The sequence below is a fragment of the Stegostoma tigrinum genome, chromosome 17, assembly GCF_030684315.1.
Source record: "Stegostoma tigrinum isolate sSteTig4 chromosome 17, sSteTig4.hap1, whole genome shotgun sequence".
Taxonomy (NCBI): domain Eukaryota; kingdom Metazoa; phylum Chordata; class Chondrichthyes; order Orectolobiformes; family Stegostomatidae; genus Stegostoma; species Stegostoma tigrinum.
In genome coordinates, this window is record NC_081370.1 from 27,523,177 (window position 1) to 27,550,979 (window position 27,803).

Below are 27,803 nucleotides of genomic sequence, written 5' to 3' on the forward strand. Positions count from 1 at the left end.
TGTGCTTCAATAAGGTCTCCTGTCATTTTCCTAAACCTCAAGTCCATTCTAGTCAACCCCAAAAATCTCTCCATACCTGACTGAACCTACTCTGAACTGCTGCCAGTGCTGGTATATCAGCATTAGATAAAGGGGCCAAAACGGTTCACAGAATTTCAGTTGTGGTCTGACAGTGCCTTCTGTAGTTTCAGCAGGTAGCCAAGGCCCCTAAAAGTACTTTATTCCAAGATCACAGCACTGGCAACGTGCAAAGCAGAATTAAGCAATCCTATACCATAACTAAGGATCTGAAAATGTCTACGACAACAATTATGGAGAGTGAATATGTCCTAATTAAACTGTTTACGTTGAAGATACTTAAGGTTAAGTTTATGTACTTGAACACAAATCTAACAGCAGATTGTGAATCAAATGAAGATGAACAGCATGCAACTCCCAGAAACCAGATCAATGTCAGCAGATTCAAGACATGTTAAAAAAAAACTAAGTTGCCTGGCTCACAAATCCATTACACTGCAAAGGAGAAAGTACTGCTTTCTACCAAGCAGCTGTCTTTCATGGTGGCAATTCATGTGATTAAATGTCCCCCTGATGTTGTGGTTTGGCAATGAAGGATTCCCATGTGAAAAATGTTCGGGAGGTTATGATCGTCTAGCTGTGGTAACAGGCCAACTACCTTGATTAGCAGGAATGACATTGTTTGAGAATAACATCCAAGAAATAAATGGCTCTCCAGTGGGGAGACTAATTCCAGACCATGTAAGGTTGGGTCAGGATTGTGGTCAAGCTCAGAATCAAGATCAACAGTTGTCAAGTTAAAAACTTACCAACTTTCCAAGTCCAAACAGAGTTATTCTGGAAGAGTTATGATATCTCTAACCAACTTAATTTGTGATGTCAGAGGTTTGTCAGAAATGGGGTCTCGGTCAATGTAATTATACATACAACTGTACAAATATTAACAATAGGGAAAATATTTTGGAGGATAAATCTTTTGTAAGATAATGATTCTAAAAGGGCTAATGATAGAAACTGCATTAAGCTCCACCCAATCTAATGGTGTCATACAGTCTTGGGTGGGGAAATCGGGATAATACTCTAAATTTTGAAAGGGATGTATGTGTTAACTTTGTCTCCTATTAGCTTATTCGCAATGTCTAACTAGTTAATACAAGTTGTATCTAATTACTATAATGTCATGAACAATATCTTGTTAAAAGGAGAGCTTTTTCTTGTTAAGTTTCACGAGTAATTATTCTTCTAGCGCTGTGAACCAAATAGGCCTCAGACCCCATACAGAAAGAGGAACAGTGACAGAATCACTCTCCCATAAGTACTACGGAAATAGGCAACATGGCTATCAGCCTGCACTGCCATCGAATATGATTATTGTCATTCATTAGTTTCCATTTTACTTTTCCCCTATACCCCTACTTCCCTCAGAGAACAAAACTCTACTTATCCCAGTCTTAAAAATAGCCAACAATTCAGCAGCCACAACGTGCTAAGGTAGAGAATTCCGAAGAGCCACCGCTGAGTGAAGAAATTTCTCATCTCAGTCCCAAACAAGACGCCCGAGCCAAGGTTATGTTTCAATTCAATTGCCTCATTCTTCAAAACTCTGAATATACAAAAATACAAACATATAAATTAGGTGCAGTGGGACTTTAGTCACTCGAGCTCTACCATTCAACAAGATCATAGCTGATCTGTTTGTGTTTGACATTCCCTCTTACCTCCGATAAGGAATCTGTCTGCCTCTGTCTTAGAAATATTCAATGACCACACCTCCAAAGCCTTCTGAGGTAGAGTTCCAAGGGTATAACCCTCAGAAAAATAATTCTCTTCATCTCTGTCTTAAAAGAATGATCCCTAATTTTTACATAATGCACTGTTCAACAAATTCAGGAGACACTCACATGAGGGCATATTCTTTCCATGTCCCTGTTGTCAAGAGCATTCAGGGTCTTGCATACTTCAATCAAGTCACCAATCACTCTTCTAAACCACAGTGGAAGTAAGCCCAACCTTTTCCAGCTACCCTTTTGCTGATGAAGAGTCTAGGCCCGAAATGTCAGCTTTTGTGCTCTTAAGATGCTGCTTGGCCTGCTGCGTTCATCCAGCCCCACAATTTTTTATCTTGGATTCTCCAGCATCTGCAGTTCTCATTATCCCTTAAGATAATCTGCTGTTTTCAGAATTAATTGAAAAAACCTCCCCTAAACACTTATAATTTACATTCTTCCTCAAATAAGGAGAGCAGAACTTCACACAGCACTCAAGATGTAGCATCAGCAATGCCCCGTATAACTGAAGCATGATTTCTTTACTTTTATATTCATTCCCTTTCGCAATACAGGGCAGCATCCCATTAGCCTTCTTAATTTTGTGCTGCATCTGCAAACTCAATTTTGGTGACATACATTAGTACAACTAGGTCCCTCTACACCTCAAAATTCTGCTGTTCTGTTTAAGAAATGCTCTGCTTTTTCATTCTTACTGCCAAAATGAACAACCAAGCATTTACTCATATTAAACTCAATCTACCAGATTTTTGCTCACTGACACAGTCTTTTGATATCCATCTGGAACCTCCTTATGCCTTCTTCAAGGCATACTCTCCTACCTACCTTTGTGTCACATGCTAATTTAGCTACCATGACTTCATTCCCTGTTGCAAGTTGTAAAACATTGGCCACAGCACAGAATCTTGTGGGACTCCATTCAGTACATCCTGCCAATCAAAAATTCTGTCAACTTTTCCAGGACTTCTCTTTGGGTACATAACTGTTCAATTTCTTCGCTATTGGTAGTCCCAAGTTTTTGTCACAAATTGCAGAGCTCTGAGGTACAGTTGGATCTGAAGGTTGGTATGTAGGTACTGAAGTAAATCCACTGATGCTGGTATCCATCAACAAGTCTTCCTTAACAAGGTGTAGAGATGGATGAACACAGCAGATCAGGTAGCATCAGAGGAGCAGGAAAGGTGATGTTTCAAGTCTGGACACTTCTTCAGAAATGGGGGAGGGGAAGGGGATTCTGTTATAAATGGGGGCGGGGGAAACAGATCGAAGATGGATAAAGAAGCTGGTAGATGGAGAGGAGACAGACAGGTCAAAGAGGCAGGGATGGAGTCATTAAGGTGAGTGTAGGTGGGGAGGTAGGGTGGGGTTAGGTCAGTCCAGGGAAGATGGACTGGTCAAGGAGGCGAGTTGGCGCTGGTAAGTAGGAGGTGGGGGGTGGGGCTTGAAGTGGTAGGAGGGGAGAGTTGGGAGGAAGGATGGACAGGTTCGGGAGGCAGGGCTGAGCTGGCTGGTTTTGGGATGCTGTAGTGGAAGGGGTGATTTTGGAGCTTGTGAAGTCCACCTTGATACCATTGGGCTACAGCGTTTCCAAGTGAAATATGAAGTGCTGTTCCTGCAACCTTCGGGTGGCATCATTGTGGCACTGGGGGAGGCCCAGGATGGACATGTCATCTAAGTAGTGGGAGGGGAGTTGAAATGGTTTGCAACTTGGAGGTGCAGTCATTTGTCGTGAACCACGTTGAAACATCTACACTCGGTTCATGACAAACGACAGGTGGGAGGAGCAGATAGGTGGAGAAAAGAAGGACAGGTCAAGGAGGTGGGGACGGGCTGAGCTGGTTTTGGGATGAGGTCAGGGGTGGGGAAGTTTCGAAGTACCTGTCTGTCTTTCTCCCACTTATCGACTCCTCCCAACTCACTGACAATCCCCCAGTCCCACCTCCTATCTACCAGCTTCATCCCCTCCACCTTGACCTGTCCATCTTCCCTCGACTGACCAACCCCCATCCCAACTCCCTATCTACACCTTTACTGGCTTCATCCCTGCCTCCTTGACCTGTCCACGTCCTCTACACCTATCTGCTCCTTTATCCACCTTCCATCATCACCTCCCACTCCCCCGATTTATTTCAGAGTCACCTTCCACTCCCCCATTCATGAAGAACAGTCCAGACCCGAAATGTCAGCTTTTCTGCTCCTTTGATGCTGTCTGGCCTGCTGTTTTCATCTAGCTTGTTATCTCACATTCTCCAGCATCAGCGGTTCCTACTATCTCTGATTAAAATTTGATAGCTTTTTGGTATCAAAGTGCTTACTTCAAATTAACAAAGTGTGAAGCTGGATGAACACAGCAGGCCAAGCAGCATCTCAGGAGCACAAAAGCTGACATTTCGGGCCTAGACCCTTCATCAGAGAGGGGGATGGGGAGAGGGTTCTGAAATAAATAGGGAGAGAGGGGGAGGCGGACCGGAGATGGAGAGAAAAGAAGATAGGTGGAGAGAAGAGTATAGGTGGGGAGGTGGGGAGGGGATAGGTCAGTCCAGGGAAGACGGACAGGTCAAGGATGCGGGATGAGGTTGGTAGGTGGGAAATGGAGGTGCGGCTAGAGGTGGGAGGAGGGGATAGGTGAGAGGAAGGACAGGTTAGAGAGGCGGGGATGAGCCGGGCTGGTTTTGTGATGCAGTGGGGGGAGGGGATAAGTAGGGCTGGTTTAGGGATGCAGTGGGGGAGGGGGAGGGGGAGATTTTGAAGCTTGTGAAGTCCACATTGATACCATTGGGCTGCAGGGTTCCCAAGCGGAATATGAGTTGCTGTTCCTGCAACCTTCGGGTGGCATCATTGTGGCACTGCAGGAGGCCCATGATGTACATGTCGTCTGAGGAATGGGAGGGGGAGTTAAAATGGTTCACGACTGTGAGGTGCAGTTGTTTATTGCAAACCCAGCGGAGGTGTTCTGCAAAGCGGTCCCCAAGCCTCCGCTTGGTTTCCCCAACGTGGAGCAAGCCACAACGGGTACAGTGGATACAGTGTACTACATTGGTAGATGTGCAGGTAGTACGCTGTATCCACTGTACCCGTTATGGCTTCCTCCACGTTCGGGAAACCAAACGGAGGCTTGGGGACCGCTTTGCAGAATACCTCCGCTGGGTTTGCAATAAACAACTGCACCTCACAGTCGTGAACCATTTTAACTCCCCTTCCCATTCCTCAGATGACATGTCCATCATGGGCCTCCTGCAGTGCCACAATGATGCCACCCGAAGGTTGCAGGAACAGCAACTCATATTCCGCTTGGGAACCCTGCAGCCCAATGGTATCAATGTGGACTTCACAATCTTCAAAATCTCCCCCTCCCCCACTGCATCCCAAAACCAGCCCAGCTCATCCCTGCCTCCCTAACCTGTTCTTCCTCTCACCTATCCCCTCCTCCCACCTCTAGCCGCACCTCCATTTCCCACCTACCAACCTCATCCCGCATCCTTGACCTGTCCGTCTTCCCTGGACTGACCTATCCCCACCCCAACTCCCCACCTATACTCTCCTTTCCACCTATCTTCTCCTCTATCCATCTTCGGTCCGCCTCCCCCTCTCTCCCTATTTATTTCAGAACCCTCTCCCCATCCCCCTCTCTGATGAAGGGTCTAGACCCGAAACGCCAGCTTTTGTGCTCCTGATATGCTGCTTGGCCTGCTGTGTTCATCCAGCTTCATACTTTGTTATCTTGGATTCTCCAGCATCTGCAGTTCACATTATCTCTGCCTACTTCCAATTGATTGGCTAAATTCAAAAACCTGTTGTCTAGGTAAAAACGCTACTTTGCCTGCTAACAGTCATGCCTTTTGATACAAATGTTTCAATTCAGGTGCTTTGTGTACTTGCAAACTTTCAAACTGCTGCTGACAGACATCTGTTTTAAATCTCTAAGCATGGTAAAAGCACATCAATTTTTAAAGGGACCATGCAATGCTTTCCACACTGGCATTTTACAAACACCAAATTCTAATATCCTATCTACTAATCCACAAATACTTTACCCAACTTCACAACACTGGTAAATCTCTTTTACACAATCTCCAGTGCAATAATATTTCTTTTATAATGTGAATTCCAGAAATTTACATAATACTCTAGCCTTGGCCGAAACAACATTTTGTACAATTCCGGCATATCGTGCCTGTTCCTAAACTCTGCTCCTCGGCTAATGAAGGCAAGTATTCCAGATGTCTTTTAAATTACTTTTTCTTCCTGTCCCATTACATTATTGGACATGCATACCAAGCTCCCTCTGATCCTCGATGCTTCCCAAATTCCTTCCATTCATAAGGGCATTAGAACACAAGAACTAGGAGCAGGAGTGGGCCATCTGGCCCCTTGAGCCTGCCCCGCCATTTAATAAGATCATGGCTGATCTTTTTGAGACTCAGCTCCACTTACCCGCCCGCACACCATAACCCTTAATTCCTTTACTGTTCAAAAATATATCTAGCCTTGCCTTAAACACATTCAGCAAGGTGGCTTCAACCACTTCGCTGGGCAGGGAATTCCACAGATAATTCATTTTGTATTCCCTTGTCTTGTTTGTCTTGCCCAAGTGTATCATTTCAAACTTATCCAGATTGAATTCCATTTATCACTGATTAGACCATCTGACCAGTCACCTACATCCTTCTGTGATCGAAGGTCATCCTCACCACTATTCACTCCTGACTGTTGTATAATATTTAAACTTACTGTCTAACCCTCCTACTTTCAAATCTAAATTACTTATAAATACAGAAACAGCAAGGGCCCCAACACTGATCCCTGAGGAATCTCACTGGTCACAAGCTTCCAATCACGAGAATACCCCTCAATCATCATTCACTGCTTCTTTCCAGTCAGACAATTCTGGATCCAGTTAGCCAAATTTCTCTGGATTCCATGTGCTTTAATCTTTGCTATCAGTGTCCAACACGGGACCTTATCAAAAGCCTTGCTGAAGTCCAAGTAGACTATGTCAAATGCATTGCCTTTATCCACAAACCTGGTTAGTTCATTGAAAATTTCAGTCATGTTGGTTTGACATGACCACCACTTAATAAAATCACACTGACTGTTCTTGCTGGATTACAGATATGTGGCCAGCTTCTAAAATTATGGCATTCAATGTCAGGACCTCAAGGCTTTAAAGTTCTTCCAAGGAAAATGAGGTGTTGTTCCTCAAGGTTGCATTGTGTTTTGTTGGAGCAAGATGACTTATTGAAGTGATAGTAACTGGGAGGTCAGGATAATTCATATGAATGGAGTGGAGGTGTTTCATAATGCAGTCACCTAGTCTGAATTTAATCTCGCCATGTAATGGAGATTGCAGTTTGAGTAGCTAATGCAGTAGACTAGATTGAAAGAGCCTGGAGTAAAATGATACTTCACCTGAAGGTGTGTTTGAGCCTTGGACAGTGAGGAGGTCAGAGATCAATGTACTACACCTCCTGTGATTAAATATTAGCTGTATTAACTAGATTATTATTCATAAAATTAATAAATAAAAGGGATAACACAGATAAAGCTAGAAAGGACATTGAGTACTAATTTTTCTTTTATGGTTTCCTATCCACATGGGGTGGTTCTTTTGGTCACCTTTTTTGGTACTATTTTTGTAATTGCTTTTAGGTTTTACTTTTCCTTGTATATTATACATATACACAAATATGTCAAGAATAAAGTTCAGAAATAATAACATTGTTTCAATACCTTTATATATTTTCATTATCCCACAATTGCTATTGATGGTTATGTTATTGATATTTACAATTCTTTATTTATGCACAAATTGCTTCTCTATTTTGTTGTGTTCTAGTCATGGTCTTTCTTCTGTGATGTATACGTGTATTCCTCTTCTACAGTTTCTCCTTGGATTGGTTTTTACCTGATGCTCAATTTCATTCTATGTTCTCTCCAGCATAGGTGCCCAATGATATGGTTCTTATTTTGTGCATTTTATCTACTTCATCATTGCTGGTTAAAATGTCTGCCAGTTTTGTTTTCTTTTTGGCAGGGGATACTGGCAAAACAATAGATAGTGTTCAAACCTAATTTGACTGAGCAGTTCCCCGGAGTCAAAAGTCTTCCAGGCCTGGCAAGAATGCCAAGTTCCTTGTCTGAAGGATTCAGTTGAGTTTTAAATAGCATCTCTCAGATTTTTTTTCAAGATCTAGCCTATGAAATTATTCCAGTATTTAACTTGGCATGGTGACAGTGGAACCCACAACATCTTGTCTGTTGGTACATTATGTATTAAACTATTTCCTGTGCCTAGGATGTTTCATTTTAATAGTTCCTTCTTTTGCACACAAGGTCAGTTATTAAATGGCTTGTCTGTGCCATCACTACCATTTTGAGTCAAACTGTTGAATTCCTATTTTTAGGACATGGACTTTATAATGTAAGGTGGTTGTGAATGCAGTGTTGTGCAGTCATTTCTCTTGATACTGCCCATTAACTGTAAGTCTAATTGCCAGCAAACATTTCACTAGGTGGATCTGGAAAGACAGAATCAGAGGAGAGATTAATCAAGAGAATAAGTAAGGAGGTGAATACTGAAGTGACAAGGTGAAGCAAGAAGATTAGATTCAAAGGTAACATGGAATGTGGCAAGAGGTCAGGAAACAGAACTACAGGTTTACGGTTGTATACATTTTTAATCATCTTTTCAGGTCTTTTCACTCAGGAAGTTACTGGCATTTGCTGTTCTGTGCAACAGCGCAAATTATGGGACTTTATTTCAGAAGTGTTTAAAATTATGAGAGAACAGGGAAAGGTGGATAGAATCCAGCAGCAGAGGCCTCAAAAGTGAGGGTCATTGATGGAACATTAAATTTGGAGATATAGAAAGAAGGTATGAGAAAATTGTTCGAGTTTGAGACTTTGGCATTCACTTCCAGGATTCCACATAAATTCTTTGCCAACATTCAAATTAGATGGCTAAGATGGTTAAGGTACAGGGCTTGAAGAAATTTGAGAACAGAGTGAGTAAATTATAATTTAAATGGGGGGGGGGCGTTGGAAATGCCGACATGGGATAATTGAACTAAATCGTCTATTTCTGTTCTGTCCAGTGCTTAATTACATAGACTCATTCCTCCCTCTGTCATTTTTGCGTCCTTTACTTGCAGTCAAATTGATTCTTTGCAATGTTTATTTTATCAGAGTGTAGCCGTTAGAATTGAAAATATAGTAATAGCGTAAGAAAGTATTCAACAAACCAGCAATATCCGAAATGTTAAATGTAAATAGATCTTACAAGACTGATACTTCCAACTGCACAGATTGGTTCGTGATGAGTAATGCTGTACAGCATCATTAAAACTACAATACCGAATACGTTTCTTATCAGTATTCAGGGCGAGGAACAAACGTAATTTTAACGAAATCATTTGTGTTCTTTCAGTTATGAAAAAAATTGTAGTTTCCGGACCACGAGAGATGAGCGAGAAACCTCAAGAAATGTGCTTAAATTCCTTCTTCAGAAAAAGGGTGTTCCTTCTCCAACCCGATATGTCGTGCAATTATGTCAGCACAATTTTGGCACGATTGCCAAAGGGTGAACAAACCTAATTCTGCCAAGTTTTAATCAGCTGGAAAATTAAATGGATAGAAACTTGCACAATTTTTTTAACTTGCAGATATGCCAAAAATACTGATTTGAATGAGCAGAGTATTGCATCGAGGTGAAGGTTAGGAGGTGTATGAACATGCCAAGTGGTGCAGTCTCGGTTGTGAGGCGGAGCTAGTTGCCCCCTGAAAGGGTGGTTGTGGATGCCGTGGCCCAGCATGCAGCGCAGCACTGCTCTAACGGCTCCAGCTCGAGCTGTGAATGGGAGCGCCGCGCGCCACTGTTGACAGGGGCTGAAAGGGCGGCCGCCGAGAACTCGAGCTGGGGGAAAGGGAGCAAATCCGGAGCCAGTGGTCGCTGGCCGCGAACCACTCGCCATGACCGCCAACAATACCACTACCGGCTGCCGCTTCGCCGATTACTTCGTCATCTGTGGGCTGGATATCGAGACGGGCTTGGAACCGGACGAACTCTCGGGTGAGCGTCTCTCGTCCTCTCGTTTTTAGATGTTATTGCCAGTAACTCTCTCAACACTGTATTGGAACCGAAGGAAAGCGGAACTTTCCAACCGTTGAGCTCCTCTAAAAATATATGGCCACTAGCACGTCTGGATAAGCATTTTGGAGTCCGAGCGAATAGACGTGACGATTTAAATGTATCTGTAGCGCCTTTAGGTCCTGATAAAGTCAGCGTTAATGCCACTTACTGATGCAGGAAGTGATGATATGGAGCTGTCTTTTGACAGTTCGCAATTCCTGCAAATGGAGTTCGCTTTGTCCATACTTTGACAGCATTATTCTGGATTTGATCTTCTTGAGCTCTGGAATAGTTCGTTGTTTGAACTATTTATTGAGGAGCAACTGAATTTATTAAAGTATTGTTATTCGCAGCTTTGAAAAAGATGCAAGTATATTTAAACCTATAGTCGTGTACCGAGTAATACAACTGTAAATAAAGGCACCGTATTTAGCTATTTTGTATACAATATAGATTGCGTTTAATTTAGTGTTTTAACATCCGTAAATACGCACACGGTTTTTACATGGTTATCTGTTTCCTCTTTTGACCATCTTAAAATAGGTCGATAGCAATCGTTTCCAAGTGATTCTCAGGGCTTGCTAGTGATGGTGTTTTAAACTATGACCTAGATTTCGACAGTTTTGAAAACGTTAGGAACAAAGTTAAGTTCACAGTACTAATGTCTACCTATCGAAAACACAATTAATCGTATTTCTGCTGGACTATGTTATTGCATCTGAAAATGGTATAGGCAGGTGGTTGCTTTCTCTGCTGTCATGATTAATATTCTCTGTGGAGTTTGACCCTCAGGTTTTGCAGATATATGTATTTCAGTGAGTGTCTGAAAATTCTCACACTAGTTCTTAATCTTATCGCTTGTGCATGGACCTCTGAGTACTAAGTCAGAGCCTGGTCAGAGCACAGAAGGAGGCTATTTGACCATTTTCTCTTTATTTTCATCAATCAGCTAGTTGATCAGAAATGTTCTTTATATTTCTAGTGTTATTTATTTAGAAATTAGCACTGCAATGGTATACTATTTTCTGAAAAAACTCACACTTTTTGGAATAGAGTCATAGAGGTCTACAGTACAGTAAAAGGCCCTTCAGCCCATCAAGTCATGCTGGTCAAAAACAGTTTCGCTATTCTGGTCCCTTTTTCCAACACTCGGCCCATAGCCTTGAATGCCCTGGCATCACAATTGTACATCTAAATACTTCTTAAATGTAAAGAATAAAAAAATGTTATGAACTGAAAGAAAAAAGCCTCACAGTTTGTATTGCAATCTGCTCAGAAAGTATGTGTTGTTTACTGCAATGTGTGTGTATTAATATGTAGTGCTTTCTATTTATTGGTATGTTTTGAAGATTAACATTTCATAAATCTAGCATAATAGCATAATTCTTCCTGTGAGTATGCAAAGTGTTCAGTATGAGTAAAGTTGCTTAAGATATTTGTTATTTTGCATTCTGACTGCAATGCACTAGTGCAATCAAGACCATCTTGTAAACAAAAGAGAGATCCTCCGACGGGGGGGTGGAGGGTGGGCTTGAATCATCTGCATTCAGACTGTCCTTTGAGTCCTTCCACATCAGTTCCACTCAAACGAGGCTCTGAAAGGATGATGTCATTGTTACTGAAACTCTTTACAGGAAGGCAACAAATGCTGCGTGTTTCTCTGGGGATGTTGCAGGACCAATCCTGGCACAATATCTGGTATTTAGTTAATGCAGCTGTAGAGATGAATCAAGAATAGTATTGGATTATCAGTGTCCTCAAATTAACATTTTCTGAGTGAATGTGTACATCTGTTCTCCCAGTGTATTTCTTTTTCTGTTCATCTAATACCAGTTCATGTTGTTATGCATGATAATCATAAATACACAGCCTGTATAACCTCTAAAGTCCTCTAAATTCATTAAAAAATGCTGAGGATTCAATGCACAGGTGTCTTTACCAGCTTAAATTTCTTTTGCCATAATATTTAATCAGTTTCTAAAAGCTTTTAAAATAAATTGCTTTTAAGTATTGGACCTCTACATATGTATGACTATTATTCTAATTATTTTTAAACAAATATTAATTGCCTGTATTGCATTTTATGTTTAGAACAAAAGGAAATATTTAAGAATTCGTAGACGTTGGCATCAGTATTGAAATGGGAAGAAACTATATCATTGGAATGGGTTCCACCTGAAGCAGACAATTACCAGATTTTGAGCAGAAATAATAAACGGAGTAGTCAGAAGAATATTTATTTGCTCCTTGTTGGGCAAGGGCTCAGGTGGAAAATGTAGTATAAATCATTCTAAAACAAACGTGAAGGGAATAGAATAATTGTCAAAAATATGTTGAAGAGAAACCGGAATATTAAACCTATTTATAGAACTAGACCAAAAGTAAATATGTCGATAAAACATTGGAGCAGAAGGACAAGTTGAAGGTGTATAATTCAAATAGGTGTCCTTTACACAACCGTGGTATACATAAAGAAGAAAGTGAACAATTGCAGGTGTTAAGCTCAACTTGAAGGGCATGATGTGGTTATCATTACTGAGACACAACAATTAGATGTCAGCATTGGTGACTAAATAAATTAGGTTTTAAGACAGAAAATGGAAGTGAGGAGGATCTGTAGTTGTGATAGATGAAATCACTGCACTGGAAAGAGGATATACAAGAATTAACGTACAGGCCTCCTTGAAGTAGCTGTAAAATGTCAGATATATAAAAGCAGAGAATAGGCAAGCATATAATGAATGGTTTTAGTAACAGATTTAACTTCTTATGTGTTGTAATAAACAGATTAGTACATTACTTCAATGTATTAGGATAGGTTTCTGCAACAATGTCTAAAACCAACGAGTGCAAACCCTTATGTATTTGTTAATGAGTCAGATTTAGTTCACACAGTTAGAACGAGAACATTTATCTTTCTATGATCACTATATCATCATCATCATCATTATGTTTGTTTGTTCACAGGATGTGAGGATTGGTGGCAAAGCTAGTATTTATTATCTATCACTTCTTGTCCTTGAGAAGATGGTGACCTGTCTATTTAAATTGTTGCAGTCCACGTAGTGTAAGTACAAATTGTGCTTCTAGGGACGGCATTCCAGGAATATGACCCAGCAACAACAAATAAATTACCTTAAAATACAGTAGGGGGAACCTACAGGTGATGGAGTTCTCATGCATCTGCTTCTCTTATTCATTAGGTGCTGGGTATCAAGGGCTTGGAAGGTGCTGCCAATGATCCTTACTGAGTACAGGTTATGGATGATGTGCTGATGTTAGAAGGCATGAATGTTTAAAATGGTGGTTACAGCGTCAGTCAAACTGGGTTGCTTTACCCAGGATGGTGTCGAACGTTTTGATTTTGTTGGAACTGTACTCATTCAGACAAATTAAGATTCCCAAATGGCATTTAATGAGGTTCCATAAAAGTATCTCTGCAAGATAAGACCCCTGTTAGGAGTGGCATATTAACATGGATAGTGGGCTGGTTGACTAATAGGAAGCAGAGAATATCGGTAAGTAGGTCTTTCTCGGGTTGAATTACTAGAGGGATCAGTGCTACATCCTCAACTTCGTACAATCTGCAGTATTTCAATTATTTGGATGAAAGGATTAAGTCAAAGGCAGTTAAACTTGCAGTTACACTAAGATAACACATTTTCATGGCTATCTGATGAAGGTAGAGATTTAACAAAAAGAATACACACAGTGGACTGAATAACTAGTGGTTTAGCAGATGGATTGTAATGTGTCTAAGACCAGAAGGCACAACTTTAGGCTGACGAGTAAATTGTTACAGGAGATCTCGTGAAAAATATTTCATCCAGAGAGTGGTAGAAATATGGAATGTTAACAAAGTGTGGAGCTGGATGAACACAGCAGGACAAGCAGCATCTTAGGAGCACAAAAGCTGACGTTTTGGGCCTAGACCCTTCATTAGCTTTTTAGATGAAGGGTCTAGGCCCGAATCGTCAGCTTTTGTGCTCCTAAGATGCTGCTTGGCCTGCTGTGTTCATCCAGCTCCACACTTTATCTTGGATTCTCCAGCAACTGCAGTTCCCATTATCTCTGAAATACGGAATGTTCTGCCTGAGGGAGTGCAGGAGGCAGGCACTCTAGCAACATTTAAGAAGCTCTTTGCGCACTCAGTCAAATGTGGCCTTGATGTTGAGGACAGTCTCATTGCTTACTCCCACTGGGGTGTTGGATCAGTACTGCCACACTAGGAGGAAGCACTGAGTGTGCAAAGACACAAAATGTACTTAGTGATGTACATGTAAGACCACCACTCAGAATGGCATTCCAGCACCACTACTGAGTAAGGTGGCTATGTCGTAAAGGACATAACTGTGAGATAGGGTCCAAAGCTGGTAGTGAAGGAAGCAACAAGAGGAAAAAACACACTTGGCCTCCTTTTCACCAAGTCGCCTGCTGCATATGTATCTGTCCGTGACAGTATTAGTAGGAGTGACCACTTCACAGTGCTTGGGGAGACAACGACTTGTCTTTACTGTTAGGTTACCTTCTATCGTGTCATGTGGGACTTCTAGCATGTTAAATGGGATAAATTTTGAACAAATTTAGCAAATGGGCATTCATGAGGTTTTGTGGATCAGTAGCAGCAGCAGTACTCACACTTAATCTACAACCTCATGGCCTGGCATATCTGTACTCTATCACTACCATTAAGCCAGGGGATCAACCCTGATTCAATGAAGAGTGCAGAAGGCGTGTAGGATCAGCACCATACTTAGCTAAACATATGGTGTCAACCTGGTGAAGTTAGAATACATAATTACATACCAAACAGCAAGTTATGTACAGATCAAAGTGATTCAGTAACAAGTGGATCAGATCTATGCTTGACTGTCCTGCCACATACATTTGTGAAAGGCGGTGGACACTAAACAACTCATTGGGGCGGAAGTTCCAAAATTTCTCCGTTCTCACTGATGGGCGAGCCCAGCACATCAGCGCAGAAGACATGGCTGCAGCAATGGCAACAATCTCCAGCCAGAAGTGCCAAGTGGATGATCCATCTCTGCAGAGGTTCCCAAAATCACTGCCAGTCTTCAGCAAATTTGAGTCAATGGTAACAAAGAGAATCACATCTAATGAATGTGCAGAAAGTTGTTGACAGGTAATTCATGTGATCTTGTCAGTCATGTAAGAATTTTTTAAAAATTAACTATTTTTCTAATCAACATGTTCAGAGATGTTATTGCACACCTGTGGAGCACTTACATCACATAAGGGGCTTCTGTAAGAAATGTAAAAAAAGTTAATATTATTTGTTTATTTAAGATCGAGTAACCTGCTTATCAAATCATTACCTTAGTTTTTATGCACTTGAATTGACCAACAGGAATTTTTCCACTGTTTCCACCTTCAAATAAAATTCCACCTTCTGATATTTTCCATATTCCATGTAAGTCTATTTTAATCATGACATTCATTATTCATATTCAATAAATGTGGGCTTAGCCAGCGATGGCCACATACCATGAATAAAAAAACCTTCCTTTGATAGCATTTTATTCCACATTTTTCCAGTATGATTTGAAACATTTTGTGATCACTAGTGTTCTTGGGATGACGAAAGTGACTTCTGAAACCATAAGCCCAATCAGTGGGTCCAGTTATTTTAATCAGACTGCTCAGAAAGTTATGACACACCTCCTGGGCAGGTGGAACTTGAACTGGGACCCCCTGACTCAGAGGTGGGAACACTGAACTGTACAAGAGCCCCACCCCCCCAATCAGCTGGTCTAGATATTTTCTAATCAACCTATTCTGAGATGTTATTACACACCTTTTGGAGCAGGCGGAATTTGATCCAGACCTTGTGGTCCAGGGTAGGAAAATTACCATTCACCCGAATCAAACAGGATTAGTTGTTCATTGATTATAACAAACAATCAAGACCCATTAATGAATACTTAGGATATGGGGAAGAGAAAGTGAAAGAAATAGAATGAGTTTTTTTTATCCCTGGTGTGTGTTTCTTTATTTGCTAACATTTGTTTCTTCATTATCCTGAGCCAAAATTGTATTGTTTTTTACAGGAATCTGCCTCTGATTGCCAATTAGTGTTAAATTAGGGATAGTTTAAGATTTAAGATCTAATTGCTACTGCTGTTTCCTATAGCCAACACAAAATTGGTGGACCAAATGGCCCCTTCCATTCTGTGATTTTTTTTTCTGTGATTCTGGATGCTAAAATATGTGATGAATTGGCAAAGCTTTCAATTACAGCAGTAAAATGATGAGCAAAATGTTAACTTTTCTGGCAGCTTGTCATAACCTCTTATCGAAAAGTAATTTTACAATCTAGCTGTAAACTAGTTGTTAAAATCTATGAACTGAAATGACCTAATTGAAACATATAAGATCCTGAGGGGATTGGACCAGGTATATGTGGAAAGGATGTTTTATTTTGTGGGAGAATCTTAAACAATGTCAAGCTATTTCACATTGTCTAGTAAATAGAGTCACAGGTTATGCCCTTTATTTGAAAGCAGAAACACAGGAAGCAATTCATAGTTTAAAAATAAGGGGTTGCCCATTTAAGACAGAGATGAGGAGGCATTGTATTCTTACAGGGTTATGAGTGTTTAGAATTTCCTCTCTCAAAAGCAGTAGATAGAGCATCTTTAAATATTTTTAAGGCAGGTGTAGATAAATTCTTGATTACCAAAGGATGAAAGGGTTGTAGGGAAATGCAGGAACGTAGAGGAGAGGTTAAAATTAGATCACCTTTAGGACCGTAAATTAAAGGAACAGAATTTGGCCATGTGACCCATTGAGTCTGCTCTGCCATTCAATCACAGCTGATATGTTTCCCAACTCCATTCTCCTGCCTTCTCCATGTAACCCTTGCTCCCCTTACCAATCAAGAACCTATCTACCTCTGTCTTAAATTCATGCAATGACTTGGCCTACGTAGCCTTTTGTTGCAGTGAGTTCCGCACATTCACACCCTCTGGTTGAAGGTTTTTGTTTGTTTACTTTTCAGCAAAGAACCAACTCAATCAAATAGCTAAATGAGTATAAACAGAAAGTTTCTAATGATTTTCGTCCATAGATATCTATAATTTCAATTAGGCAGCAAAAGATTTACAAACGTTTCATCGTAAATTCGTAATATAGTACAAACATCAATTTCCAGCTTTCCGTTCTGGATCCTTTCCTTGTCCAGAAGCCCAAGAGCACAGAGGAAAAATTCTCTTTTTAAAAAATAAACCAATTAACCAAAATACAAAGAAAAGTTTAAAAAGAAAATGTACACTTGGGCAAACAGTTATTTGTAGAAACATGGTTTAAGTCAGGAATGCAGACAAACATAATCGATATGAGTGGGAGCTGCATGAAGCTACACAAATCTGTCTACTTATCCAGTTGTCAGTGACTGCGTGCACAAGAACTCAGTTTTCCAAATCAGTTTGTTCAGACACGTGATACACCTCTGGGGCAGTGGGACGAGAACCTGGGTCTTCTGGATCAGAGGCAGGACACGACCACTGCTGGTAGTGGTATAGTTTCCTGCAATCACTGTATACCCAGTACACGGTCTCCACCGCTCCTCAAAATAAACAGTTAGGCTGGGTGTCTATGAAACACCTTAAACAAGGTTGCATTGGACTGTTCTTGCTTTGGAATATCCTCTACAAATCTACTGTAAAGTCTTAGGGACCTACGGGTGAAGCATGCTCAAATTGGCATGAAAATGGGAGAACTATGCCAAACAACAGCACGCTACCCGCAAACAACTCTACTTCCTACATGGATGCCTCAGGAACCAGGTGGTAGTGTGCAGTGTGAAATAAACCCCTCCCATCAATAACCCACAAGCTTACAAAACGGCCACAGGATGGTAAAGGTAATCATAAACAATGCACACAACTGGCTCCACAGATATAACAGAGAAATTAGGCACCAAAAAACTCTAATCCTGGAAGCCACCAATCAAGACTGGACAATGGACCTAGAATGAGCCATCAACATCAGCCAACAGACCACAAGAGCCAGGAAAAGACAGACCCTTCAGGGCAAACTAGCCAAACTAACCCACCAAAACGACAAGAACAGAGCCGACATCTGGATAAGAAACCTTTCAGACACGTAACTGACAGACACAGAGAAAGCTGTTCTCATCCATGGACTTAACTTTAACTATAACTACAGAGATGTCAACAAACAGAATACCTAGCCACACTGGAAGCCACACTGAGGACCAACAGCATCGATGGAGAAACAACAAATCATATGACAGACAGTGATCCCAACACTGACCCAAAAAAGCGAACTCAACACTCAACACAGCAGAGAGGAAAGCCCGAGAAGGACTGAAAAAGGACAAGAATATCACAATACTACCTGCAGGCAAAGGGCACATAACGTTAATGCTAAATAAACTGGACTACCTCTTCAAAGCACATGCACAATTAGCCAACGAGAACACATACCGGCAAGTGCAGACAGCCCCGACACCGCAACTAGGCATCAAGACCCTCAACATGCTAAAAAGACTGAAACAGACTGGACAGATCAACAAAGCAGACGTTTTAAGAATGAAACTTGAAGGAACTAACACCTCCCGATTCTATGACCTCCCAAAAGTACACAAACCATAAGTACCCCTTAGGCCCATAGTCTCCCTGTTAGGCATGCCATCACATAGGTTAGCCAAGGAGTTACAAAGCACCTCGTCAACAAATCACCCCAGTCAATCCACTCAGCCCAACAGTTCCTCAACTCCATCAAGGACATAAGAATAGATGACGTCGAGACCCTGGTATCATTTGACGTTACTGCCTTATTCACATCGATAGACATACCACTAGTAAGAGAAACAATGACAGCACTCCTAAAACAAGAACAAGACCCCAGTGACACCCTCTCCATAGACAACATGTGAAGCTACTGGACCTATGCCTCACCATCCACTTCACCCACTTCGCCTTTTAACAGCCAAATATATGATCGGATCAACAGGACCCCCATGGGATCACCTATCTCTGGACTAATAGCTGAAGTGGTGATGCAGAGACTTGAAAGTACGACCCTTTTACGAATACAACCAAAATTATGGATACGCTACGTTGACGACACCTTTTTTGCTGTCATTACACGGAACAAACTGGAGGAGACACACAAACTAATAAACAACACCCTCACTGGAATTGAATTAACCAGAGAAGAGGAGAAGAACAAAATGTTGCCATTCCTGGATGTCATGGTAGAGTGCAGAACAATTGGGGAATTCTTAATGAAAGCTGAACAGGAAAGTTACACACACTGACCAAGTGCTGAATTTCAACAGCAATCACCCTAACGGACACAAACAAAGTTGCGTGAGAGCATTATTTAAATGGGCAACAACACATTTCAACAGCATAGAGCTGAGCCAAGAAGAAGGACAGCACTTCTACCAGGTATTCAAAGACAATGAAAACCCAATAAAACTGAAGATGCCTCTTACACGATCGACACCAGGAAGATACTACACACCCCGACACACTCATCACGCAACCTTACATCAGGAACACATCTGAACTGACCACAAGATTCCAAGTCCACTGGGCATCAGAGTAGCACGCAAACCCACATCTGACAACTGCTCACCTGAACTAAAGACCCACTACCCACTATCAACAGGACCAATGTCATATACAAGATTTCCTGCAGAGACTGTGACAAACACAACATCGGACAAACAGGAAGGAAATTAACAACAGGGGTACACGAACATCAATTGGCTTCAAAAAGATACAGCCAGTACTCCCTCATCTCTATCCAAGTGGATGATGAGAACCACTAATTCGACTGGGACAACACGCAGATCCTGGGGCAAGCGAAGCAGAGATAAGCATGGGAATTCCTAGAAGTCTGGTATTCCATGAAGAAAGCCATCAACAAACCCCCCCCCCCCCCCCCGCCCCAATATACACTCCACTGCAAAGGAAAACTGGAAATGAGGTAATCCATCTCAACGGACTCTAGAGTTCAAATAATGGGCGGGAAAACACAACAGTGCTTCATAGGAGGCTGCATTGAAGATGTTACCCTGCGTGTGATGATACAATGGTTTTAGGAAGTGTATTTTGTCCTACTTTTATTTTGAAGAGAGGTTTTAAGGCAGAGGTGAAAAGCAGTCTGCTCAGAGCCACAAGACCAAACTGTTTTTAACGCCCTCCGTTTTGTTTTTGGTTTGAAGCTGGAACAATACAAGCAGCCTGAATGGGGCAATCTCCCATCCACCAGGTTTTTTAGTTTCAGTAGTTGTTGCTGGGTCTTGAGTCTGGGTGGAAGCTTCGTACATCTCTTCCTGCTACTTCACTCGTAGAGTTTCTATTGATATTTTTTTATTCCTGGACTAGAGAATAACATGTGAGACAATCTTAATTGTACTCGCTTCTACCACTACTTCTGGCAGCCTGTTCCAGACACTCGCCATTCTCTGTGTAGAAAAATTGCCCCATGGACCCTTCTTTATCTCTCCTCTCTCATCTTAAACCTGTAACCTGTAGTTTTGGACCCCCCCGCACTATGGGGAAAAGCTGTTGGCTGTTTACCTTTTTAAAATTTTTTGTGATTTTCTAGATCTCTATAAATTCACCCCTCAGTTTCCTCGGCTCTAGGGAGAAAATGTCCCAGCCCATCCAACTTCTCCTTTATAACTCAAACTTTCCAGTCCAGGTGGCTTCCTATGAAATTTTTTACACACTCTTTCCAGTTTAATAATGTCCTTTCTATTGTTGGGTGATTAGAACTGCACGCTGTAGTCCAAATGTGGCCTTATGTGTCTTGCGCAGCTGCAATAAGATGACCCAACTTCTATATTCAAAGCTGTGACTGATATAAATGTTGGGCTTCAGGATGCTGCTGGGGAAGATTTCCCAAATCACCTTTTTGGTATAGAGGGATAAAGGGGGAAAAAAACTCAACTATTGAGTGCATTCAAAGGGGGTGGGGAGAATTGGAGATGATGCCCCTTCCCCATCTCAACGTCTCACACCTCCAAAATGCTGGTCCCGAGTGGACAGGTGGCTGCAGGAGCAGCTCTGATGAGGGGGAAGGAGTTGAACAGTCCTGCACCTGCCTCCTTTGCCCCTGCCTCCACATGCTTGGTCATGTACCTTTTTGGAAATCACTTGTCCTGCCTGTGCTGTGCTATTTGGCAGTGGTCCCATTTCCGTCTCCCCTCATGTGGTGGGTGAGCAAGGGTAGCCGATTTGGCTCGGCGGTAAGGGTCTTTGCTGACGCTGATGGACACACACATGCACACACACTCTCTTCATCTCTCTCTCTCACACATACATAATAAACAAGATGGCAGGAGCAGGATATCAGATAGTGTTTGGGCTCAAGGCCCGTCCATTGCCTCTTGGTTGATTGGCTGCATTTTTAAAAAATGATTTCTTCATTTCACTTTTTTGTTTCAAATTCATCTTCTTTCTCTGGCTGAGGTGTGGCTGTTTTAGTTGGATGGTCCTGAGTCCTCAGCAGTTATGGCAGGCCTCTGTCCTCAGCAGTTATGATGGGCACCTGGCCTTCAGCGGTTTTGGCATGTCTCCGGTCCTTGGTGGTTTTGACAGACTGTGGTCCTCAGCAGTTTCAGTGGGATCCCTGGTCCTTGGCATTCAGTTGGACAGGACCTGGCCGTTTGGAAGTTAGAGGCCTTGGTCCTTGTCACTGGTGGCACCCTGCCTGCCTCGGTAGTTTGGCAGGCCCTAGTCTGTGGCAGTGACGTTCATGAAACCAAGAGGCTGTGGAATAGACAAAAATGACATTTGTCTTGACTTTGTCTTAGTTTTAAAAATATGTTATTTATGTATTAAATGGCACTGTTTTTGTCGTGACTAACGTACATTTTACAAATATTTTTACAAATACAAGTAGCAATAAATTTCCATCCACCCAACATCTCTTTTTCTCATGCACACACACTCCCTTAATCGCTGTCTGTCTCTCTCCCCACACATAGACTTGCTCCCTTTATGTCTTTCTAACTCCCACTGACACACACATTTTTTATTTCTAGAATGCAAAATTTTTATCTGTGTAACACACGCGCGCAATATCTTTTTCTCACTCGTATAGATACACATGCTCTTTATTTTTCATCCAGACAGCTTTTATTTGTATAACACACGCCTCTCTCAATAACACACACAAACCCTTCGCCTCTCTCACTAACACCGATATACACATACACACATAGATTTTCTTCACAACACACACCCTCTTCATAATTGAGTTTTTTGGAGAAGGGCAATGAAGATTGTTGAAGGCAGGGTGGTGGACATTGTCTATATGGACTTTAGCAAGGCCTCCGACAGAGTTCCACATGGTAGACTGGTTAGCTAGGTTAGATCATGTAGAATCCAGGTGGAGCTAGCCATTTGGGTACAAAATTGGCTTGAAGGTAGGAGACAGAGGATGTAAGGTGGAGGGTTGTTTTTCGGACTGAAGGCCTGTGACCAATGTTGTGCTGCAAGGATTAGTGCTGGGTGCATCGTTTTTCAGTTGTTCATATAAATGATTTGGATGTGAGTATAGGAGAAATCGTTAGTAAGTTTGCAGATGACACCGAAATAGGTGACATGGTGGACAGTGAAGAAGGTTATCTCAGAATGCAACAGGATCTTGATCAGATGGGCTCAGAAGTGGCAGACGGAGTTTAATTTAGATAAATGTGAGGTGTTGCATTTTGGTAAGGCATATCAGTGCAGGACTTATACACTTAATGGTAGAGTCCTGAGGAGGGTTGTTGAACAAAGAGAACTTAGAGTGCAGGTTCATAGTTCCTTGAAGGTGGAGTCACAGGTAGATCTACAATAGTGATTGTTACACTTGCCTTTATTGATCAGTGCATTGAGTATAGCAATTGGAAGGTTATGTTGTAACTGTGCAGGACATTAGTAAGGTGACTTTTGTAATACTGCATTCAATTCTGGTCTCCGCGCTATAGGAAAGGTATTGTTCAACTTGAAAGGGTTCAGAAAAAAATTAAATGAATGTTGCTGGTTTGAGCTATGGGGAGAGGCTGAATAGCTGGGGCCATTTTCTTTGGAGTGTCGGAGGCTGAGGGGTGACCTTATAGAGGTTTATAAAGTCATGAGGGGCATGACAGGGTAAATAGCCAAGGCCTTTTTCCCAGGGTAGCGGGAGTCCAATATTAGAAAGCTTAGGTTTAAGATGAGAGGGGAAAGATATAAAAGGGACCTAAGGGCAACTTTTTCGTGCAGGGGATGGTGCGTGTGTGGAATGAGCTGCCAGAGGAAGTGGTGGAGACTGGTAAAATAATAACATATAAAAGACATCTGGATGGGTACATGAATAGGAAGGGCTTAGAGGGATATGGGCAAAATACTAGCAAATAGGACTAAATTAATTTCGACGATCTGGTTGGCATGGACGTGTCGGACACGCGTGCACACAGTCTTCTTCACAAAACACACGCACGCACACGCACCTTATTCATGACACACGTACCCACACCCGTGCACACATTATCCAACACACACCCACACCCTCTTCATAACATGTGCGCACACACACCTGCACCCTCTTCATGACACACATGCGCGTGCACACACACAACTGCTCCCTCTTCACAACACGTGCGTGCACACACCCACACCCTCTTCATGAGACACGCGTGTGCACACTCGCACACTCTTCACAACACATACACACACGCACTTGCACACCTGTGCCCTGTGTACACAGACGCACGTGCACATACCTGCGCCATGTTCACGACACACAGGCACGCGCACACTCCCATGTCCTCTTCATGACACACGTGCACACATATCCACACCCTCTACGTGACACACTTCATGCACCTTCTTCATGAGGCGAGAGTGACAAGCTTTGATGTCTAGGCTGCATTTGACTGAGTGTGACATCAAGGAGCCCTAGTAAAATTGGAATCATTGGTTGTCAATGGGCAAACGCTCCGATGGTTGGAGTCATACCTGACACATAGGAAGATGGTCATGGTTGTGTGTGGTCAATCATACAAGCTGCAGGACATCTCTGCAGGAGTTCGTCAGGGTAGTGTCCTAGTGTCCTAGGCCCAACCATCTTCAGCTGCTTCATCAATGACCTTCCCTCCATCATAAGGTCAGAAGTGGGGATGTTTGCTGATGATTACACAATGTTCAGTACCATTCATGACTCCACAGACACTGAAGCAGTCCATGTTCACATGCAACAAGATCTGGATAATATCCAGGCTTGGGCTGACAAATGGCAAGTGACATTCGTGCCATGCTAAAACCAGGCTATGATCATTTACCAATAAGAGACAATCTAAGCACTGCCCCTTAACATTCAATGGTGTTACCATCACTGAATCCCTCACAATCAACATTCTGAGGGTTACCATTGCTCAGAAACTCAACTGGACTCACCACATTAACAGAGTAGCCACAAGAGCAGGCCAGAAGCTGGGAATAATGCAGCGAGTAACTCATTTCCTGACTCCTCAAAGCCTGTCCATCATCTGCAAGGCACAAGTCAGGAGTGTGGTGGCATACTCTCCACTTGCCTGGATGAGTGCAGCCCCTTTACCACTAAAGAAGCTTGACACCATTCAGGACAAAGCAGCCCACTTGATTGGCACCACATCCACAAGCATTCACTCCCTCCACCATCAACGCTTAGTAGCAGCTGTGGTACTATCTACAAGATGCACTGCAGAAATCACCAAAGATCCTCAGACAGCACCTTCCCAACTCATGACTACTTCCATCTAGAAGGACAAGGATAGCAGATATATGAGAACACCACCACCTCCATGTTCCTCTCCAAGTCACTCACCATGCTGACTTGGAAATATGTCACTGTTCCTTCACTGTTGCTGGGTCAACATCCTGGAACTCCCTCCCTAATAGCGTTGTGGGTCAACCCACAGTTGGAGGACTGCAAGGTTCAAGAAGGCATCTCATCACCACTTTCTCAAGGGCACCTAAAGATGGGCAAGAAATGCTGGCCAGCCAACGATGCCTACATCCCATAAAAATGAATAGAAAAAAAAACACGCACGTGCACACACACTCCTGCACCCTTTTTCCAAACCCCTCACCAATCCCACTATCGCCATATATTGACAATATCTTCAAACAATTTTGGCCAAGTTCCTCCCCCGGTGCCAATAAGGCCTCCCAGTGGACTTTGTAAGCTTTGACAGAGGTTTAAGAGAAGGAGAAGGCAAAGTCTGTTGTTCTGTTGATGGTTTCTGTCTCAATCTCTATGCCCATAAGCAATATATTTTAAGCCCACAAGCGTTGTAGGCTATGTATTTCCAGCAGCCTGTGTTCTTCATAAATACAACACTTTTGTTGCTTTAAGTCAATGTATTTTGTTTTGAAAAGTTTTCTTGTTGAATAGTTTAATCTTATTATATTCTTATGTATATGGTTGATCTTATTAGTATTTCAGATAATACATCTTTGTAATAGTAAAAGTTCTTTTGTTTTAAACTGTGGAATCTTACAGCTTCATTTCAGTAAATAACTTGGATTATGATATTAAAGAAAAAGTTACTGGTTTTGACTAAGCTGACAAATATTTCATGTAGATTTTTGTAGAGATGAGAGATGATAAATGTCAGAATTTTAAACAATATAAAATATTAAATATGGCACATTTAATCTGTTTGATTAATTCTCTCTTTAAGCTTTCACCTCTCGAACAAGGCAAAAAAACGTCATTTAAAATTAATGTTTTAATGTGAAACTAAGATCATTGTGTGAAGCATGTTGGGGATAGAAGCAACAAAGCAAGACCCCTTGAAGTCGTCATTCTTCCTCCATAGCTTATCAGTGAAGTTCTGTTTAAAAAAAAACATTCTGTTGTTTCAAGTCCTGAATAATTTGCCATTTCAATGGCATGACTTTTTTTTTACAGAAGATGCATCTTAATATAATTATCGGGTCACATTTAGTAGTGGAATAAATTGAAATCAGATAAAGGCAGAGCTGGCTTTCCCAAACCTGGGTCATTCTCTCTTCCCTTTTTTCACTTCCTTGTTCAGCTTGTGGATTGTACATAGAGTTGTAAATAACATGATTTCCTGTTATTGTGTAATATTGCTGCCTCATCATTTGACCCAATATTGCCATTGAAACAAATAAGTTTTAAAGCCCTAAGATATCAAGTTAGATTTTGCCATTCTCTGCTTTAGTATTTTCTTTGGATGGTTACTTTGTTTTGGCACAGAATTTGCAGATACAGAAAAATGACTGTACCACACCACCAATTTTTGTCTCATCTACAGACTTACTAATCGACTATCCTGCATTCAAGTCTAAGTCATGTGTATGTATATCACAAACAGTAAAGACACTAACGCTAACCTCTGCAGAATCCTACTGGGCACAGCCTTCCAGTCACGAGAACACCTCTTCTTCATCACCTTCTGATTCTTGCCCCTCGGCCTATTTTAGATCCAAAAAGCCAAATTTCCTTGGATGATATGCGCCCTTACCTTATTTGTCAGTCTCCCAAATGGGATCTTATCAAAATCCTTTTAAAAGTAAAATGTATTTGAAGAGTTAGTTTATGAATACCAAAGTTCTATTGATGGTTCAGCAACTCCTGGATAGCTGCATTAAATTTGGTGTGCAGCACCTGAGCAATTTCGATCTGTAATTCTCATTGTGTTAAACTGATTTCAGCTCCTTGACACATATGGTGCTGATGTTAAATTTTTCCCTTTGTCATTTTGGTGATTGAATGAATAGAGTCATGGTCATGGCAAGGGCGTATGCAGCAGGTATGACTAGACAGTGGAAGAAAAAAGAAAAAGAAGTCAGGATTGATTTTTTTCCTGTAGGGATATTGAAAAGGACACAATTAGACTGTGTTCCCTTGCCTTCTGTCAAATAGCCTCAAACATATGAAGAATTATCAGTTGTAAAGTATGTGAAGGGAGTTGATATTTATGAACTGTAGCTATCATGATCCACTGGCCCCTTTCCTTGCAACCACAGGAAGTGCTACACCTGCCCCTACACTTCGGTTCTCACCTCCATTCAAGGCACCAAGCAAACCTTTCACATCAGACAGAAGTTCACCTGCACATGCGTCAATGTGGTCTATTGTATCCATTGCTCCTGATGTGGCCTCCTCTACATCGGTGAGACGAACTGGAGGCTCAGAGACCGCTTTGTAGAGCACTTGTGCTCTGTTCATGACAAATAACAAAACCTTCCAGTTGTGAACCATTTCAACTCGCCCTCCCACTCCCTGGGTGACATGTCCATCCAGAGTCACAATGACCCTACCTGGGAACTGAAGGAGCAGCACCTCATATTTTACCTTGGGAGCCTATAGCCCAATGGCCTAAATGTGGACTTCACCAGTTACAAAATCTCCCCATCCCTGGCCTCATCCCATAGCCAACTCTCCCTCTCTCTATTTATTTCTGAGCTCCCTTCCCCCTCCCCCATTTCTGATGAAGGGTCCTGACCCGAAACATCAACTTTCGTGTTCCTCTGATGCAGCCTGGCCTGCTGTGTTCCTCCAGTGCCACACTGTGTTATCTCTATGATCCAATGTTTTAGGTGACAATGAGAAAAAAGTGAGAAGGGGAGAATTAGGCCAATGTTAGTTTTTCTAGACTCTACTTTGTTTTTTCACTACTGTATATGTGAACTGTACTGCAATTGGAAATCTATGGTTTGGTGAAAAAAGTCATGTCTGCATACATTAGATCTAGATTCTTCTAAATTTTGTCTTGTTTAGTCATAGTCTTTACATAGGAATTAATCTCTTTCAAAGTTTAAAAAAAATCAGAGCTGGGACCAGCTGTAATTAGCTAAAAAAAAGTATGAAATGAGCCAGAACTGTGA

At 41.8% G+C, this 27,803-nt stretch overlaps 1 protein-coding gene across 3 annotated transcripts in view; it reads left to right on the forward strand.

Annotated features, from left to right (window-relative positions):
• The first annotated feature begins 9,126 nt into the window (after positions 1-9,126).
• The window catches only part of dennd5a (DENN/MADD domain containing 5A), a 225,811-nt gene continuing 207,134 nt past the window's right edge, over positions 9,127-27,803 (forward strand). For 2 of the 3 annotated variants that reach the window (XM_048545755.2, XM_048545756.2), the window contains exon 1: positions 9,135-9,873. In XM_048545755.2, the coding sequence (XP_048401712.1) occupies positions 9,774-9,873 (100 nt within the window). In that variant the 5' untranslated portion in view covers positions 9,135-9,773. Of the gene's footprint in view, positions 9,874-27,803 lie in introns of all 3 variants that reach the window. The other variant, XR_009446848.1, reaches the window with a different exon arrangement.